Source organism: Eptesicus fuscus, chromosome 24 (assembly GCF_027574615.1).
Source record: "Eptesicus fuscus isolate TK198812 chromosome 24, DD_ASM_mEF_20220401, whole genome shotgun sequence".
Classification (NCBI taxonomy): Eukaryota; Metazoa; Chordata; class Mammalia; order Chiroptera; family Vespertilionidae; genus Eptesicus; species Eptesicus fuscus.
This window is the reverse complement of record NC_072496.1, coordinates 17,823,181-17,840,971: the sequence shown is the minus strand read 5'-3', so window position 1 is coordinate 17,840,971 and position 17,791 is coordinate 17,823,181. Positions and strand designations below refer to the sequence as shown.

Here is a 17,791-nt window from a genome sequence, read left to right as displayed (position 1 = left end):
AAACGAATAAGCTTTATTTTTTAGAAGAGTTGTAGGTGCACATCAAAATTGAGTGGAAAGTGCCCATAAACCACACAAACCTAAACCCACTGCTTCTCTCATTTTTTATATTCAGCAACTGAGAGATATATTTATTTCAATGGAGGGGATATGCAATGACATGATTATAAACCAAAGTCCATAGTTTACATTAAGATTCACTGTTGGTGTTGTACACCCTATGGGTTTTGACAGAGCTATGATGGCACATACCCACCATTACAGTATCATATAGAATCTTCTCACTGCCCTAAAAAATTCTCTGTGCTCTGCTTATTCATCATCCCTTCTCCCTAACCCCTGGAAACCACTGACCTTTTTTACTATCTTCCTAGATATGTGTTTCCCTTGTATAGTTGGAATTTACACTGGGTTATCTTTATGTTTAACAAGTGAAAATTCTAAGGCAATTGGATGTAGTTATCCAAGATGGTCTTAGAACTGAATTGCTTTTTGTTGCTGCTCATCAGCATAGTATCTGATGACATGTCCCATACAAGCTGAAAGAGAATGATTTCTCTAGGCATTTGCCACCTAATGGGGAGAGTGGAGAAAAATGACCTCACACCCTCCTGCAGAGCATTTACTATCTATGCCACACTGCTCTGTGAGGTGGGAACAGATACTCTAGCAATGGGAGGAGACAGCCTCAAGAGGTTCTACTTTATGCACCTGGAATAAAAACGTCTTTCCTACTTATCTTCCTTTTGGATATGGGGACAGAAAGAATCTGCCTCCTATGTTTTGCAGTGTTGCAAAATGTAGTGCCTAGCAACTGAGCTTCCTTAGTTTCATCCTAAACTGGCTAGTCTTCACTGAAGGAGTGAAGAATTTATATTGTGTTTGGGCAAATAAATATACCCTCTTTGAACATTTTTTAAGGGAAAAAGTCAGTAAACTCATAATATTTAAGTTTGACATGGTTAGTTTATGATTCTGCTTCCACTAATGATACAGTTTTCTGTCAGGCTGATGGGGTTTGGTTAGATGATGTTCATTGTACATGGCAGTTCACAGGTAAGTATCAAGTTTTGATAGACCCCAAACTTTCTATTTTGGCATTAGATGTGTTTAAAAAGCAAAGTGAATGTTCCTAATGTATTATTGGGATACCAATAATATGATTAATGTTCACTCTAGTATAGTCTTCAGGTGTGGTCCTGAAGTTACACTTTCTAACAAAACATTAAACTGGTACTTTTAAAGTTCTATATTTTTATTGTTTTAAAATGTATTTCACTTTTTTTTAAGTAGTGGTTGAGAAATCTGATGAAGACTCTTTAAGCAGGTAGGATTTTCCATAATTATATGTTAACAGCAGAGAAAAGAAACTAACATTTCTAGAGTGTTCTACTGTGGGCTAGACCCTATACTATGTAATGAACCTGTGATATATAGTCATCACAATAGCTTGGCAAAGTAGCTGTGCTATTGTAACCTACTTTCTATTAATGAGGCAACTGTGATTCAGGGAGGTGAATGAGTTGACCATAACATTCCATAGTTAGCAAGGGCTGACTCATGCTTGCTGGAAATGATGAGTCCCCAAATACAGGCAGGCTTCTTCAGGAAGGTACTGATGCTGATGACTTTTCTCAAGATCACTGTGGGTGGGCTGCAGAAGAATAGGCTTTTGTGAGTGGTTTTAATTTGTAAGTGTTTGCTTTGAAATGCTACTTATCACTTAACTGAGGTATAAAATCATTTCTCTGTCACTTTTTATGTAACGGGTGACATTCTATAGTTTGGTTCAGACAGTTTGGGTATGGCATTCAATTGGTCTAGGTCATCAGCCATAAACCAAGGAAAGGCTTGGCTAGTTAATAGGAGCACTTGGCCAGATTCATTTTCTCAGAACTTTTAAGATTTTTATCCATTTCATTGCACGTAGGACCACTATGCATGGGGTTACAAATAAAATCTCAGCTCTGATATTTTTAACTAGTTATTTGGGGTCTTGAAGTGTTCACTGTAGCAGAAAAATCTGTAGTTTCTGGGGGCTATCTCCTATATCCTCCCTTTCCTCCCCCACTTGGATTTTCAGGAACATAAAGGATTCCCTACGTCCAGGAAGGCAATCTTCTCTCACAAGTCCGATGGAGATGTCAAAAAAGGACATTCTAACTTTTATGTTGTTTCCATTGAATCTATTGCTGTTGAGTTGACATTGAGCCCCATCATATAATCATGATTGATCTTTGCTCCCAGGTTGGCCTTGATGATCCAGATTCCTGAGTCTTCATGTTGACTCACACTTGGATTTGAGGGTCACACCTATTTTTAGTTTATACACCTATGCTTTGTATGCTTAGCCACTATTCCAATTACCAGCAACCTATTCTGGCAGCTGGGCCTCCTAGCTCTAGCCACCCTCATCCTCCCTCACACACTGGAAAGCTTATGTGGAGCTCATGTTTTAGCCCAGATCTTCAGGGATAAGTTATTCTTTGAGCTTCATGTTTGTTTTTCTCTGCTAGTAGGTGTTACTTAGAACAATACTAAGCTGCCAGGGAGAATCAAATAATGGCTAAGGAAAATACCAGAAGTTCCTTTCTCCTTTGTTACCAGAACTGTATGCCAAGGTTATTTTATGTACTGTGGAGCATCTTTGTTCAGATAGTGGAAGGTCCCATATTTCTTTCCCAGAGTAGTAGGCACAAATTGCCCGAGGTTCCATAATTAAAGATGGTCCCTCAAGTGATCTCTTTGCCATAACAATGAAATTTTCCCAAGTGACTTGAACGTACCTCAGATTTCAAAGTACTTTAAATTATGCTGCACATGGAAGCCACTCAACAGAAAGCTCTGTTTTAAAAGTAGAATTTTGGTCCATACAATTGCTAGAGCCCCAGGTATGAATCATCAGTTTCCATGTGTGACAAATAGTAGTGTATTTTCCAAACCAGTTGGGGGCCAACAGGAAGATTAAGCATCATTCTTATAAAGATCTTCTGGGTCACAGTTTGATTAGGTAGAGAAGGCCTAGTATTAGTCAAGGCCAGGTCCTGACTTTTATTAGTTTTCTGTGGTTTGTATGATTTGCTACATAAAGAAGGGAGCATGGTATTATCTGACTTCATGGGGTAATCTATTTGTACATAAATGTAGTTGCCAGTTACATAATAGCTGAGATGCCCTGAATTACAAACCACTATGTAAGTACAGGTAATAAACAAAATTCATAACATTTTCTGAAAACTGCAACAATTGAATGTTAGAAACCATGAAAAGCCTATATTGGGGTTTTTTTGGGGGGGAACCAAAATAGATTCAACTAAAAAGTTCATAAGTCAACTTTTTCTTTGTTTTACTGTTTCCTAAGCATATGTTTTTGCTCTATTATCTCATTTAATTTTCCTTCTAACCTTCTAAATTAAGGTAGTAAGATTCTTATTTTGTAGAGGAAGACCTTGAGCCAAAGAAATGTGATTTCTTTGAAAACAAAGAGCTGTTGGTTATAGAACTACGATGTGTGGGTTCAAGACATTTGTGGTGATGTCAAGCTAACTCTTATTAATTCACTGAACTATACTGCTGTCATATCAAGACTGTGATACCTTATTATTATTTTTAAGTATATTTTTATTGATTTCAGAGATGAAGGGAGAGGGAGAGAGAGATAGAAACTAAGTGATGAGAGAGAATCTTTTATTGGCTGATTCCTGCATGCCCATTACTACAGATCGAGCCCACAACCCGGGATTTGTGCCCTTGACTGGAATCAAACCTGGACCCTTCAGTCTGCAGGCCCATGCTCTATCCACTGAGCCAAACTGCCTAGGGCTGTTATTCCTTATTTTTAAATAAAATTACATACTTCATAGAAACAGTTGTAGAACTTACAAATTTAAAGTGTGTGGTACAATTAAAATTTTAGTTTCAGTTCTGATATTATCTGAAATATTCTAATAACTTACGATATTTTGAAAATATTTTATGTTAATATTAAGAAATATTATTTATCATCTTTTTTTTTTTTTTTTGTACACAGCCATCAAAAAATAGCCTCTGAATATAAAGAAGAAAAGGGACCCCAAAAATCTGAAAGTCACACTCCTGGTAAGACTACTGATAGTGAATTCCTCTTGGTATTGCTACCATAGATGAAGTAAGAGTAAGGAAGTTTTGATAATTAGAGAGACAGCGAAAAAATACCAACAATGTGGAAGCTGCATGTATATTTTTTTCTAAATCTCTTTCTTAATAGAATAGTATTCAGTATAATTTATGATGTTAATTGTAGCTAATTTAAAATCTGGGGCCGAAACCGGTTTGGCTCAGTGGTTAGAATGTGGGCCTGCAGACTGAAAGGTCCCAGGTTCAATTCCGGTCAAGGCCATGTACCTTGGTTGCGGGCAAATCTGTGCAGGAGGCAGCCGATGGATGTTTCTCTCACATCGATGTTTCTGACTCTCTCTCTCTCCCTTCCTCTCTGTAAAAAAATCAATAAAATATACTTTAAAAAATATCTGGGGCAATATCGTTTGAAAAGAAGTTTATTTAGTTAGTTCTGACCCCTAAAATCCCACAACTTATTTTTATGTTAAAAAGAAAAAAAATGTTAATTTAGGATGGTATATGTTTCCTTTGTATTTACAGTAACAAATTGGACTTGTTCTAAAATGGATCTTTAGTTTTAACTGTGAATTGATTACATTTAGTAAATAAATACTCGTTATTACATAGTAATTTGTGTCACTAAACAAGTAACTAAAACTAGGAACTCAACAATACTTCTCTGGTACCAAAATCTATGGCAAACCTTAAGAGCTACAACCCTTAGCCATTGTGTAAGAATCCCAATGAGATTGTTATAAAAGGTACCTAACCATTGTATAGAAATGAGAAATGTAATGCCTTTTGAGAATCAAGGTGTATTTTTTATATTATACCAAAAAGGTCTCACGATTATCAACTGCATTTCTCAGAAATCAAAATGAAAGGTGATATATGGCAGGAGGAATATCTATTCAGATGACTTCATTAATTTGATAATTATCAGGACACTGGAATTTCTTTAGAACAAGATGCTCTGTTGCCATTGGTCAGATGATAATGATAACAAGTTTCAAATAGCCCAACCTGGGACTCAACAAATTTTAGTAAATATACAAAAATGTTTCCCACTAACAAAAATACCAGTTGTGGCACCTAGTTTATTGTAGAATCTGAATGTATGAGGACACCTTGGACTTAGAAGACCTTTATCAGAGGACTTGTGTAGTTTGGTTTTTCAAATGATAGGAAATACAAGGATGAAATAGCATTTTGATCTTGAAGGTGCTCATAATATGAGAGAGGTATCGCTGGTTTATTTCTCTGTTTTTCTAAACAGAATTTTGAAAGAAAATGTCAAAATTCAGTTATTGATTTTTCAGCTGAACTGTGTGCAATTTAACTTTCAGGTGTCTTTCAGGTACTAAGTGTTATTGTGAAGTTGCAGAGTTGAAACATTTTAAAAATAGTCATTGCCCTCTAAAAGCTTGTTAGTATCATTGTCACTTCTTTTACTTACTATATTTTATTTAGTGCTTCCTAGGTGCCAGAGCTCAGTAGCATTTTATAATTATCTCTACTTATTCATGGTATTGGTGTTTAGTATGTGTCAGACACTTATAAGTCCATGATGAGAATTATTGTTGTAAGAATGTGGCTGAGGCTTTGGCTGGGTTTCTCACTTGCTTAAAACATTGTCCCTGATATGCCAAGATTGTGGATTTGATGCCTGGTCAAATAGCAGATTAATCCAATGAATGCATAAATAATGGGAACTCAAACAAGGGTTTATATCTGTCTCTCCATCTTTAATCAAATTTTTAAACAGTTCAAAAAAAATGTGGATGGGTTTTAAAGTTAGCATGCAGACCACAAATAAGTTTTCCAGCTAAAGGGGCAGAACGGTGACGTTTGGCAGGAGGAATATCTATTCAGATGACATGTTTGGCAGCAGGAAGGGCAGGTGGTGGGAATTGTGAGCAGTACAGTTTTGATGGTACAAAATGTGTGCTATGGCTACGGGAATGGTTGGGAATGAGGTGAGTGCCTAGCTAAGGCAGGCTTATGAAAGTCTTTCGTACCAAAGAAATGTCTAGAGCTTATCCTCCAGGCCTTGGAAAATTATTCAGGTAGAATGCTTTTAGCTTCAGGTGATAGGTGGCCTGATTAACAGAGGCCGAAACAATAGGAACCAGGATTGCTTTGGGGACTCAGTGATGTCATCAGGATTGCAGTTGTCCTTTTATCAGCTGTGAGGTTGTCAGTGTTTATGTCAGCTTTCCTTTTTATTAGTTAGCTATGGCTCCAAAGCATTCTATTCTCAGAAGAACTGCTGCTCCTTAGATGTTTCCTTTTTCATTTTTAAACATTTTTTAAAGTGGAGTAAGCACACATTATATTACTTTCAGGTGTACTACCACAGTGGTTTGACATTTATGCTCCTTAAGATGTGTACACAGTGATATGTGTAGTAACCATCTGTCACCGAGCAAAGTTATTATGATACTAGGTGCCAGATGCACTCAATTAGTGCTGGGAGGGGGGCATCCCTCAGCCTGGCCTGCACCCTCTCGCAATTCGGGACCCTTGCTCCTTACTGCAGGCCCCTTACCACTTGGCTCACTGCTTCTTAGCTCTGCTGTGGAGGCAGGTGAGGCTCCCTCTACAACTGCTGCGCTTGCCAGCAATGAGTCGCCGGGCTTCTGACTGAGCAGCACTCCCTTGTGGGAGTGCACTGACCACCAGGGTGCAGCTCCTACATTGAGTGCTCCCTGGTGGTCAGTGTGCATCATAGCGACTAGTCGTTCTGCTGTTTGGTCAATTTGCATAAAAGGCTTTTATTATATATGATATATACATACACACACACACACACACACACACACACACACACATATATATATATTCACTCACACACACACACCTAAACATACTAGAGGCCCATTGCATGAAGATTCTTGCAAGAATAGGCCTTCCTTCCCCTGTCTGCTGGCACCAGATTTCCTCTGGCATCTGGGACCCAGGCCTTTGCACCGCCTTTGCTCCTGCCAGAGCCTTCAGTGTTTGCTCAGGCCTGAGTGCCTCTATTGTAGCTCCTTCCGCCTCCCACCCTTCCCCTCATAGAAGGCATCCTGCACTACTCAACCACTCTACACCTGCATATGCAAATTGACCTGGCATCTTTGTTGGGTTAATTTGCATACTGACTCTTGATTGGCTAGTGGATGTCACAGAGGTATGGTCAATTTGCATGTTCCTCTTCAATTAGTGTAGATATGTGTGTGTGTCTGTGTGTGCATGTTTATGAATTCCTCATCTTTTATATTTACTTATATATTGAATGATACCGATAAAGCTAATAAAACTAGTTGCTTCCATATCTTGGCTATTATAAATAATGCTGTAGTGAATATAGGGGTGCAGATAACTTTTTAAATTCATGTTCATTTTCTGTTGGATAAATACCTAGCGGTAGAATGGCAGTTCTATTTTTTTTTTTTTTTGAGGAATGTCCATGCTGCTTGCTGCAGTGACTGTACCAATTTACAATCACATGAACAGTGCACAAGGCTTTCTCTTTTTTCCACATCCCCTTCAACACTTGTTATTTATTTATATTTTGACTAGAGGTCCAGTGCATGAAATTTGTGCATGGGGCGGGTATGTGTTCCTCATCACAGCTTGCACCCTCTTCAATCTGGGACCCCTTGAGGGATGTCCAACTGCCTGTTTAGGCCTGATCCCGGTGTTATTGGGCGTAAATTGGCAGTCAGACATCCCTCTTGCAATCCAGGACTGCTGGCTCTCAACCGCTCGCCTGCCTGTCTGCCTGATCAACCTCTAACCACTGACCTGCCAAACTGATCAATACCTAACTGCCCCCCTGCTTGCTGATTTCCCCTAACTGCCCTCCGCTACTGGCCTCATCACCCCCAACTGCCCTCCCCTGCAGGCCTGTTCCCCCAACTGCCCTCCCGAGCAAGCCTGGTCCCCGCCCTACTGCCCTCCCCTGACAGCATGATCACCCCCAACTGCCCTTTTCTGCCAGCCATTTTGTGGCGGCCTTCTTGTGTCCACATGGGGGAAGCCATCTTTGACCATATGGGGTGGCCATCTTGTATGTTGGAGTGACAGTCAATTTGCATATTACCATTTTATTATATAGGGTAACAGCCATTCTGAGTGGAATGAGGAGTTACTTGCTTATGAATTTCATTTGTAATTCCAAGATTAGTGATGTTGAGCTATGTATTTCCTTAGAATTTTTGTAAAAATACGTTTTTATTGACAATAAAGGGAGAGGAAGGAAAAGGGAGAGATAGATTGAAACAACAATGAGCGAGAACCATCATATCCATGGGCATTCTCCTACACACCCCCTCCTGGGGATCAACCCTGCCACCCTGGCATCTGTCCTGGCCCTGGAATATCACCAGTGACCTCATAGTGTATGGGACAATGGGATCCATCTACTGAACCACACTGGCTGGGCCTGTGTGTTTCTTTTCTTTTCTTTTTTTATATATTTTATTGATTTTTTACAGAGAGGAAGGGTGAGGGATAGAGCGCTAGAAGCATCAATGAGAGAGTAACATTGATCACCCGCCTGTTGCACACTACCCATAGGGGATGTTCCCACAACCAAGGTACATGTCCTTGACCAGAATTGAACCTGGGACCCTTGAGTCTGCAGGCCGACACTCTATCCACTGAGCCAAACCGGTTTCGGCTATGTGTTTCTTTTAAATAGGAAGAAACCTGAGAGGTTTGCATGTGACTTCCACTAACATTTTATAGGCTTGGGTTAACCGCATGCTCATTTCTAAACCAGTTAATGGTAAGCTAGTGACTCTGATGAGCTTAGTTTAATAATTTCTCTTTTCGGAGTTGGGGAGATACCACCTTCTTTGTGTGTCAGGACAGTAAACATCCAAAGAGAGTTGTGGTTTGGAGCAAGAATGAAGACTGAGGTAGGGATCCAGGAATATTTACTGCAGGGATTCATTGTAGTTTTAAGCAGAAGAGGAACAAGGTTAGATGTGATATGGGCCATGTAGTTGTGGTATGAATGAGGCATCAGCAAGCTTTCTCTGCAAAGGACATGATTTTAGTCCATGTGGTCTGTTATATCTACTCAAGTCTGCCACTGTAGTGTGAGAGCAGTCCTAGAGAATCTGTAAGTGAATAGGCATGGCTCTCTTCCAGTGAGAATTTATTTGTAAAGGTAGTGCCACAGCAGCTTTATTTATTTATTTTTTTGGCTTGTGGGCCCTAGTTTGCTGACCCCTCATGTAGAGGATAGATAGAAGGAAACCACATAAAGAAACTTGTAGACAAAGGGACACTTTTCCTCCTTGGACTAGCATTAACCCATTATGAAGTTTTCATTCATCTGTACTGAAATGAATCAGGAACCTCAATTTATTCCATTTAAAGTGTTGGTGTTTTCTAGGTCTATTTCTTTCTCATTTGTTTTGCTTAAGAATAAATTATTAATTTAAGAGGGAACTATAATAGTTGGTGATATTCACCACCACCCCCAAAGATCTACCCCGTGAGAGACATCTGTTAAGAGCCCATGTTTGACTAGGGTAGTTGACAGTACCAAAGTAAAGCAGAGACAGTAGAGAGGTCTAATTCATAAGATTTTTGTGATGTTTGCATGCAGAGAGCTAGTAGGGAGAGAGAATTCTACGATGATTCATAGATTTCCAGGTAGTGCACTGGCATTTAGGTAGGACATGAAGAATAGGACTTTATCAGATGAGCAGAAAAGAGCAACAGTTCAACAGGAAAGACCAGTATTTTTCCATAGAGGTAGAGTTTAATGGAATATCTATGGATATCCTCACATTTTGGATAGAATTTCTTTTAGTTTTTGACTTATCCTATTAACAACTGCCTTGAATAGGTGAGCCATGATTTTAGTTTAATAAGAAATTTAAAGATGATTAGGAATAAATAAAAAGAACTCTGTAATAATTAGTACAATTGTTTAGCATAAATGATAGTTATGGATTTTTTAAAGTTAGCCCCGTTAGTTGATTGATTCATAACTCTTGTGAAAGGGAACTAAACCCTGTTTAGCTGGAGAAAATGGTCATTGTAATGTGTTCATTTTCTTATAGGAACTTTGATACTATTGAACATGTTGTCAGTCATTAGGATTCTGTATTTCCTATTGTGACTAAATAGTAATGTTTCTTGTTTCAAATTTTTCTGACATCATTGTTTCATTTATCCCTTTCATGTCTTTATTCCAATAGTTACAGATCAACAGGAAACTCGAAAACAAGCATGGACTGAAACAAAATCAATGACAGGTATATTCTACTTCTGTATTGTTATCATGTATAACACACCAATCCAAAAATCACAGAAGGTAATTTGGTTAGAGGTTCCTAAACCCACCCATAGGTTTGCTTATTTACTAGAAAAATTGACAGGACTCAGCATAGAGTTGTGCTCATACCTAAGATTTTTACAGTGAAAGAACTAAAGAAAAATCAACAAAGAGAAAAGGTGTGTGTGACAAAGTGTGGAAGACATCAGCACAACCTTCCAATAGTCCTCTTGGAGTTAGCAGGAGGTGCCTGGTTACTCCAGCGTCAAATTCTGACAACACGTGTGATATATGTCATGTGCCAGTCTGGTTAGACTCAGTGCCAAGGTTTTTATGGCATGCTAGTCACATAGGCATCTCCCCCATCGCATGTACAGCATTCTAGATTCCCAGGAGGAATGCAGGTGTTCAGCATGCACCCCGTTGGTTGTACAAAACATTTACGTACAGGGAGCCACTCTCCTCAGGTAGAGAATAGTGGAAACCCTCCCCAGATTCAGGTTTTCAGACTCCAAGTGAAGAGTAGCCATTTAAGCAGGACTTCCGAAGGATAGCAATATTAGGCCTGCTGCATGAAAATTTTCTGCTCAATAGGTATAGTCCTGGTTGAATTTTTGGCCTTGACCTAAAAAGTATTTATTTATTTATTTATTTATTTATTTATTTATTTATTATTTTTAAATTTCTTTATTGATTAAGGTATCACATATTTGTCCTCATCCCCCCATTCCAATCCCACACCCCTCCCCACACATGCCCTCACCCCCCTGTTGTCCTTAACCGCTGGTTAGGCTCATATGCTTGCACACAAGTCCTTTGCTTGATCTCTCCCCTTTACCCCCACCCTTTCCTACCCTCCCTCTGAGGCCCGACAGTCTGATCCATGCCTCCTTGTTTCTGGGTCTGTTCTTGTTCATCAGTCTATGTTGTTCATTATTTCCCCTAGATGAGTGAGATCATGTGCTATTAGAAATACACTTATAAGAACCGAAAATGAGACAGGCAATAATGGTTATGGTGACAGGCAAATGAATCAGTCTGTAGTGTTTTTTTCTTGGCCAAAAGTTCTTTTGAGACCCAATTTCAATGTTCAACTGTTCCTTATGTGTACATGTCAGCACTGACATTACATTTTTGGATCGTGGACAAATGATGGTAATGCAGGTACGACTCTCTGGTTTGGTCCTGGGCAACCTGCAGTGATGCACAGCTGCTAACTGATAGTATGGGAAGGCCACATCAGCGTCTTCCACCTCTGGACTGCTGCTCTTCTGTCTTCATGGCTGGAGTAGTCCTGTCAATTCCTCTCTGTTGCTGGAATCCACATGTTCTCGGAGTTGTTTTCTGAAAATATACGAACATATTCTTGACCAAAAGTTAATAAAGGAATATGTTCTATAAATTTGACTTGGGATCCTATTTCATTTTTTGCCCAAATGATTTTTCTCTGGCTTGTTTTGTCACCTTGTGTGTTTTTCATGGGTGTCTTGCTTTTAGCCTTACAATTAATTTTCTAAAGTATTAATTTTCTGTCTGTAATTTACTTACAGGATATTTTTCCTTACATGATATTCCTCTACTATCCCCTCCTTTTTTGATTTAAATGTTAGGAGGCTTTTGAAAATTTTATAATGTAATCTTGATGGCTTTTAAATTTTAGTTTTTTGCACTATAATACTACTATTTTAGGTTCATTACATGGTGCACAATTTTATCATGAGATGAAGTACCAATAAAAATTTTAGTTAACACTTTAGGAACACCTTTTTGTCCAGTACAATTAATTTTTCTAGAATATTCGCTTGTTTCAACTAACCTGAAATTTGCCTGAAAACCTGACTACTATTTTACTGTCAAATTTATTACTCTAACAACAATCTTATTTTACCCTGTAAATATTGGTGGAAGGGATTATTTGCCTTCTTGAGTAGGTCCTGAGCATTCCTGGTGGTAGGTTGGATTTAGATATCATAAACCCACTTCCCCACACCATGGGTACAAGACAACTCAAACAATTCTTGTTGGAGTGAAAGGGCAGCTGCTGTCAGCCAAGTCTCTGTCGATCACCTGGGTCCTGAGCTGAGCTGGGCATGGGAAGCACGAAGCAGCCATGGGGGCAGGAGACCTCCCTCAGAAGGGGCTAGGGTTCAGGCCCCTGCAATGTTGGGAGGGTGATGGTCTGTGCCCCACCTCTGTTGATCCCCAAATTCTCTCTTGATGGCCACTCTGCGACTGTGCCTGTCTTAGGTTGTTCCTTCCTTGAGGAATCTTACCCATCTCTGGCTAACCAGCCATCCTCCGGGCCAAGCAGGGTGACCTGAGGTTCAGTTTTGTCTCCTTGATAGCCTATGCCCCCGTGGCCTCAATGCCCAGCACCTGCCTTGGGATCCCCTCGCCTGCTGGCGGGGCCCCAGCATTGATCACATATCTTGTGGAACCCAGGTTTCTTCTCCAGGGCGGGCTCAGTTCGCCCCACTGGGTGAGAGACAGATCCATGGCACCAGTCATCACAAGACTTCACCTCGACATGAACAGAGAGCTCATGCAACAGCTGTGAGCAATTGAATTGTGAGAAGAGGGTCTCTCTTGGCCTAAAGGGTAAGAGGGACCAATATAGAATGCTCAGGTGCCTTCCCAGGAGGCCCTCTACACAATGAAAAGGATTAAATCCTTATATGTCCATTTTACATTGCTGCCAGACATTCAAAGAATTCGTTTGTACGTTTGCTTGGGATTATTGTATATTATGCTGTTGTTATTCTAAAGTATCAAGAGATGTGTTAAGTTTCTCTCCAAGCACCAAACAGATGATTTTTTTTTTAATCCCCAAGGGTGCAAGAAACTATTATAAGTACTGGGGGTGATCCAAATCTGGGGAAAATTTTGATGATAGTGTAGAATAATATCATGTAAGGATATTCTTTGTTCTAGTCCATGGCAATTCCCTTTCAAACTTGCTGTCCATTTCTTTTTATATAGACAAGGTCTTAGTTACATTTTCTGCACCTCTACTGGGGGCACGTAGTGATAGTAGTGACACCCTTTCTTTGGTGTCCACACAAGCCAGAAACCTCTCTTCTATTGTATACACAAAGGGGCATTGTTTTGATTTCGGGTCATACAAAAGGGAAGCTGGATGGAGACCCCTGTGTATTTATGCTTTCTTGCCCCACCCGTGGACCTCCTGGATGACCAGGGTATTTGGTATTATTGGTAACTACATTAGTCAGGGGATCAGCCCACGTAAGGGGTCTTACCCATGAAGGGTCAGGAGCATAAGACCAAAATACTTACCATCTCGTCCCAGGTAAAATTACCATACATCTGATGATTGCTAGCGTGGCTAGAAAGGCGTTCTCAGGCATGCTTGGGTTTCTGGTTACCTCACAATTTCTTCCCTGAAGTTTGACATTCTGATTGATATTTCTCTGTTTCTGGATCTATTTTTCCCCCATCAGTATATGTTGTTCATTATATTCCACAAATGAGTGAGATCATGTGATATTTATCTTTCTCTGCCTAGCTTAGTTCACTAAGCATAATGTTCTCCATCTCCATCCATATTATTGCAAATGGTAAGAGCTCCTTCTTTTTTACCGTAGCATAGTATTCCATTGTGTAGATATACCACCGTTTTTTAATCCACTCATCTGCTGATGGGCACTTAGGCTGTTTCCAAATCTTAGCTATGGTGAATTGTGCTGCTATGAACATAGGGGTGCATATATCCTTTCTGATTGATGTTTCCAGTTTCTTAGGATATATTCCTAGAAGTGGATCACTGGGTCAAATGGGAGTTTTATTTTTAGTTTTTTTAAGGAAACTCCATATTGTTCTCCACAGTGGCTGCACCAGTCTGCATTCCCACCAGCAGTGCACGAGGGTTCCTTTTTCTCCACATCCTCACCAGCACTTGTCATTTGTTGACTTGTTGATAATGGCCATTCTGACAGGTGTGAGATGGTACTGCATTGTTGTTTTGATTTGCATCTCTCTAATGATTAGTGATTTAGAGCAGGTTTTCATATGTCTCTTGGCCTTCCTTCTGTCTTCTTTTGAAAAGTGTCTATTTAGATCAGTTTCCCATTTTTTAATTGGGTTGTTTATCTTCTTTTTGTTAAACTGCATGAGTTCCCTGTAAATGTTGGAGATTAAACCCTTAACATTGACATCATTGGCAAATATGTTCTCCCATGTAGTGGGCTTTCTTGTTGTTTTATTGATGGTTTCCTTTGCTGTGCAAAAGCTTTTTATTTGGATGTAGTCCCATTTGTTTATTTTCTCTTTAGCTTCCATTGCCCTAGGAGCAGTATCAGCGAAGAATTTCTTTTGGCATATGTCTGAGATTTTGCTGCCTGTAGATTCCTCTAGAATTTTTATGGTTTCCTGTCTTATGTTTAAGTCCTGTATCCATTTTGAGTTTATTTTTGTGTATGGTATAAGTTGGTGGTCTAGTTTCAGTTTTTTGCATGTATCTGTCCAATTTTCCCAACACCTTTTGTTGAAGAGACTGTCTTGACTCCATTGTATGTTCATGCCTCCTTTGTCAAATATTAATTGAGCATAGTGATTTGGATCAATTTCTGGGTTCTCTATTCTATTCCATTGATCTGTATGTCTGTTTTTGTGCCAATACCAGGCAGTTTTGAGAACAGTGGCTTTGTAATACAGCTTGAAATCTGGTATGGAGATCCCAGCTACTTTGTTCTTCTTTCTCAGGATTGCTGTGGCTATTCGGGGTCTTTTTTTATTCCAGATGAATTTTTGGATAGTTCGTTCTAGGTCTGTGAAGTATGCTGTTGGTATTTTAATGGGGAGTGCATTGAATCTATAGATTGCTTTGGGTAGTATGGACATTTTGATGATGTTGATTCTACCAATCCATGAACATGGTATGTTCTTCCATCTATTTATGTTTTCCTCTATCTCTTTTTTCAGTGTTGTGTAGTTTTCCACGTATAGGTTTTTTACCTCCTTAGTTAAGTTTATTTCTAGGTATCTTAATTTTTGTGGTTTGATGGTAAATGGGATTGCCTTTTTAGTCTCTCTTTCTGTAAGTTCATTATTGGTGTATAGAAATGCCATAGATTTCTTAGCATTTATTTTGTATCCTGCTACTCTGCCGAATTCATTTATTAAGTCTAGTAATTTTTTTATGGAGTCCTTAGGGTTTTCTATGTACAGTATCATGTCATCTGCAAATAAGGACAGTTTTACTTCTTCTTTTCCAATTTGGATGCGTTTTATTTCTTCTTTTTGTCTGATTGCAATGGCTAGTATTTCCAACACTATGTTGAACAGGAGTGGAGAGAGTGGGCATCCCTGTCTTGTTCCTGTTCTTAGGGGAAATGGTTTTAGTTTTTGCCATTGAGTATGATATTGGCTGTGGGTTTGTCATATATGCCTTTTATTATGTTGAGGTATGATCCTTCTATTCCCATCTTGCTGAGAGTTTTTATCAAGAAAGGGTGTTGGATTTTGTCAAATGCTTTTTCTGCATCAATTGATATGACTATATGGTTTCTATCTCTCAATTTGTTTATGTGATGTATGACGTTTATTGATTTGCGGATATTGTACCATCCTTGCATTCCTGGGATAAATCCTACTTGGTCGTGGTGTATGAGCTTTCTGATGTACTGCTGGATTCAATTTGCTAGAATTTTGTTGAGGATTTTGGCATCTATGTTCATGAGGGATGTTAGCCTGTAATTCTCTTTCATTGTGTTGTCTTTATCTGGTTTTGATATTAGGGTGATGCTGGCTTCATAGAAGGAGCTTGGGAGTGTTCCTTCTTCTTGAATTTTCTGGAATAGTCTGAGGAGGATAGGTTTTTGCTCTTCCTTGAATGTTTTATATAACTCCCCTGTGAAGCCGTCTGCCCTGGGCTTTTGTTTGCTGGAAGGTTTTTGATGACTGCTTCAATTTCTTCCATAGTTATCAGCCTTTTGAGATTTTTATTCTCTTCCAGAGTAAGTTTTGGCAGGTTGTGTTTTTCTAGCAATGTGTCCATTTCCTCCAGGTTGTCTAGTTTGTTGGAGTAGAATTGTTCATAGTATTTTTTGACAATCCTTTGTATTTCTGTGGGGTCTGTTGTTATTTCACCTCTTTAATTTCTGTATTTGTTTATTTGGGTCCTCTCTCTTTGCTTCTTGGTGAGCCTGGCTAGAGGTTCATCAATCTTGTTTATCCTTTCAAAGAACCAGCTCTTGGTTTTGTTGATCTTGTGTATTGTTTTTTTGGTCTCTATGTCATTCATTTCTGCTCTGATCTTTATTATTTCCTTTCTTCTGCTGACTGTGGGCTTTTCTTGTTGCTCCCTTTCTAATTCTTTGAGTTGTTGAGTTAGATGATCTATTACCATTTTTTCTTTTTTTTTTTTTTTTTTTTTTGAGGTAGGCCTGTAGAGCTATACACTTCCCTCTCAGGAATGCTTTCATTGTGTCCCATAGGATTTGCAATGCTGTGTTTTCATTGTCATTAGTCTCCAGGATGTTTTTAATTTCTTCTTTGATCTCATTGATAACCCGATCATTGATTAGTAGCTTGCTATTCAGCCTCCAAGTGTTTGAATTTTTTGGAATGTTTTTATTGTAGTTTATTTCTAATATTATGCCATTGTGGTCTGAGAAAATGCTTGATATGATTTCAATCTTTTTGAATTTGGGGAGACTTTGCTTGTTACCCAATATATGGTCTATTTTTGAGAATGTCCCATGTGCACTTGAGAAGAACATATATTCCATGGCTTTGGGGTAAAATACTCTGAAGATGTCAATTAGGTCCATCTGATGTAGTGTGTCATTTAGAATTGCTGTTTCTTTGCTGATTTTTTGTCCAGAGGATTTATCCATTGATGTCAGTGGTGTATTAAAGTCCCCTACTATGATTGTATTGATGTCGATCTCTCACTTGATATCTTCCAGGAGATTTTTTATGTATTTGGGCGCTCCTGCATTGGGTGCATATACGTTTAACAGAGTTATATCTTCTTGCTGGATTGCTCCCTTTAGTATTATGTAGTGGCCTTCCTTATCTCTTATTATGGCCTTTACTTTGAGGTCTATTTTATCTGATATAAGTATCACAACCCCAGCTTTTTTCTCATTTCCATTTGCCTGAAAAATGTTTTTCCATCCCTTCACTCTCAGTCTGTGTGAATCTTTTGCTCTAAGGTGGGTCTCTTGTAGACAGCAAATATATGGGTCATGTTTTCTTATCCATTCAGCTACCCTGTGTCTTTTGATTGGTGCATTTAATCCATTTACGTTTACTGTTATTATTGATAAGTACCTGTTTGTTGACATATTTTTCCTTAGTGTTTGTGTTTCTTCTTGCCTTTCTCTTTCTTCTTTTTACAGCAGCCACTTTAGCATTTCTTGCATTGCTGGCTTGGTAGTGATGAACTCTCTT

General features: G+C 39.0%; 1 protein-coding gene across 1 annotated transcript in view; it reads left to right on the top strand.

Annotated features, from left to right (window-relative positions):
- The window catches only part of LOC114234212 (poly [ADP-ribose] polymerase tankyrase-1-like), a 53,726-nt gene that overhangs the window by 18,372 nt on the left and 17,563 nt on the right, over positions 1-17,791 (top strand). Inside the window, exons 7-9 of the mRNA XM_054712879.1 lie at positions 1,291-1,327; positions 4,031-4,098; positions 10,302-10,358. Coding sequence (XP_054568854.1) covers positions 1,291-1,327; positions 4,031-4,098; positions 10,302-10,358 — 162 coding nt within the window. The remainder of the gene's footprint in view (positions 1-1,290; positions 1,328-4,030; positions 4,099-10,301; positions 10,359-17,791) is intronic.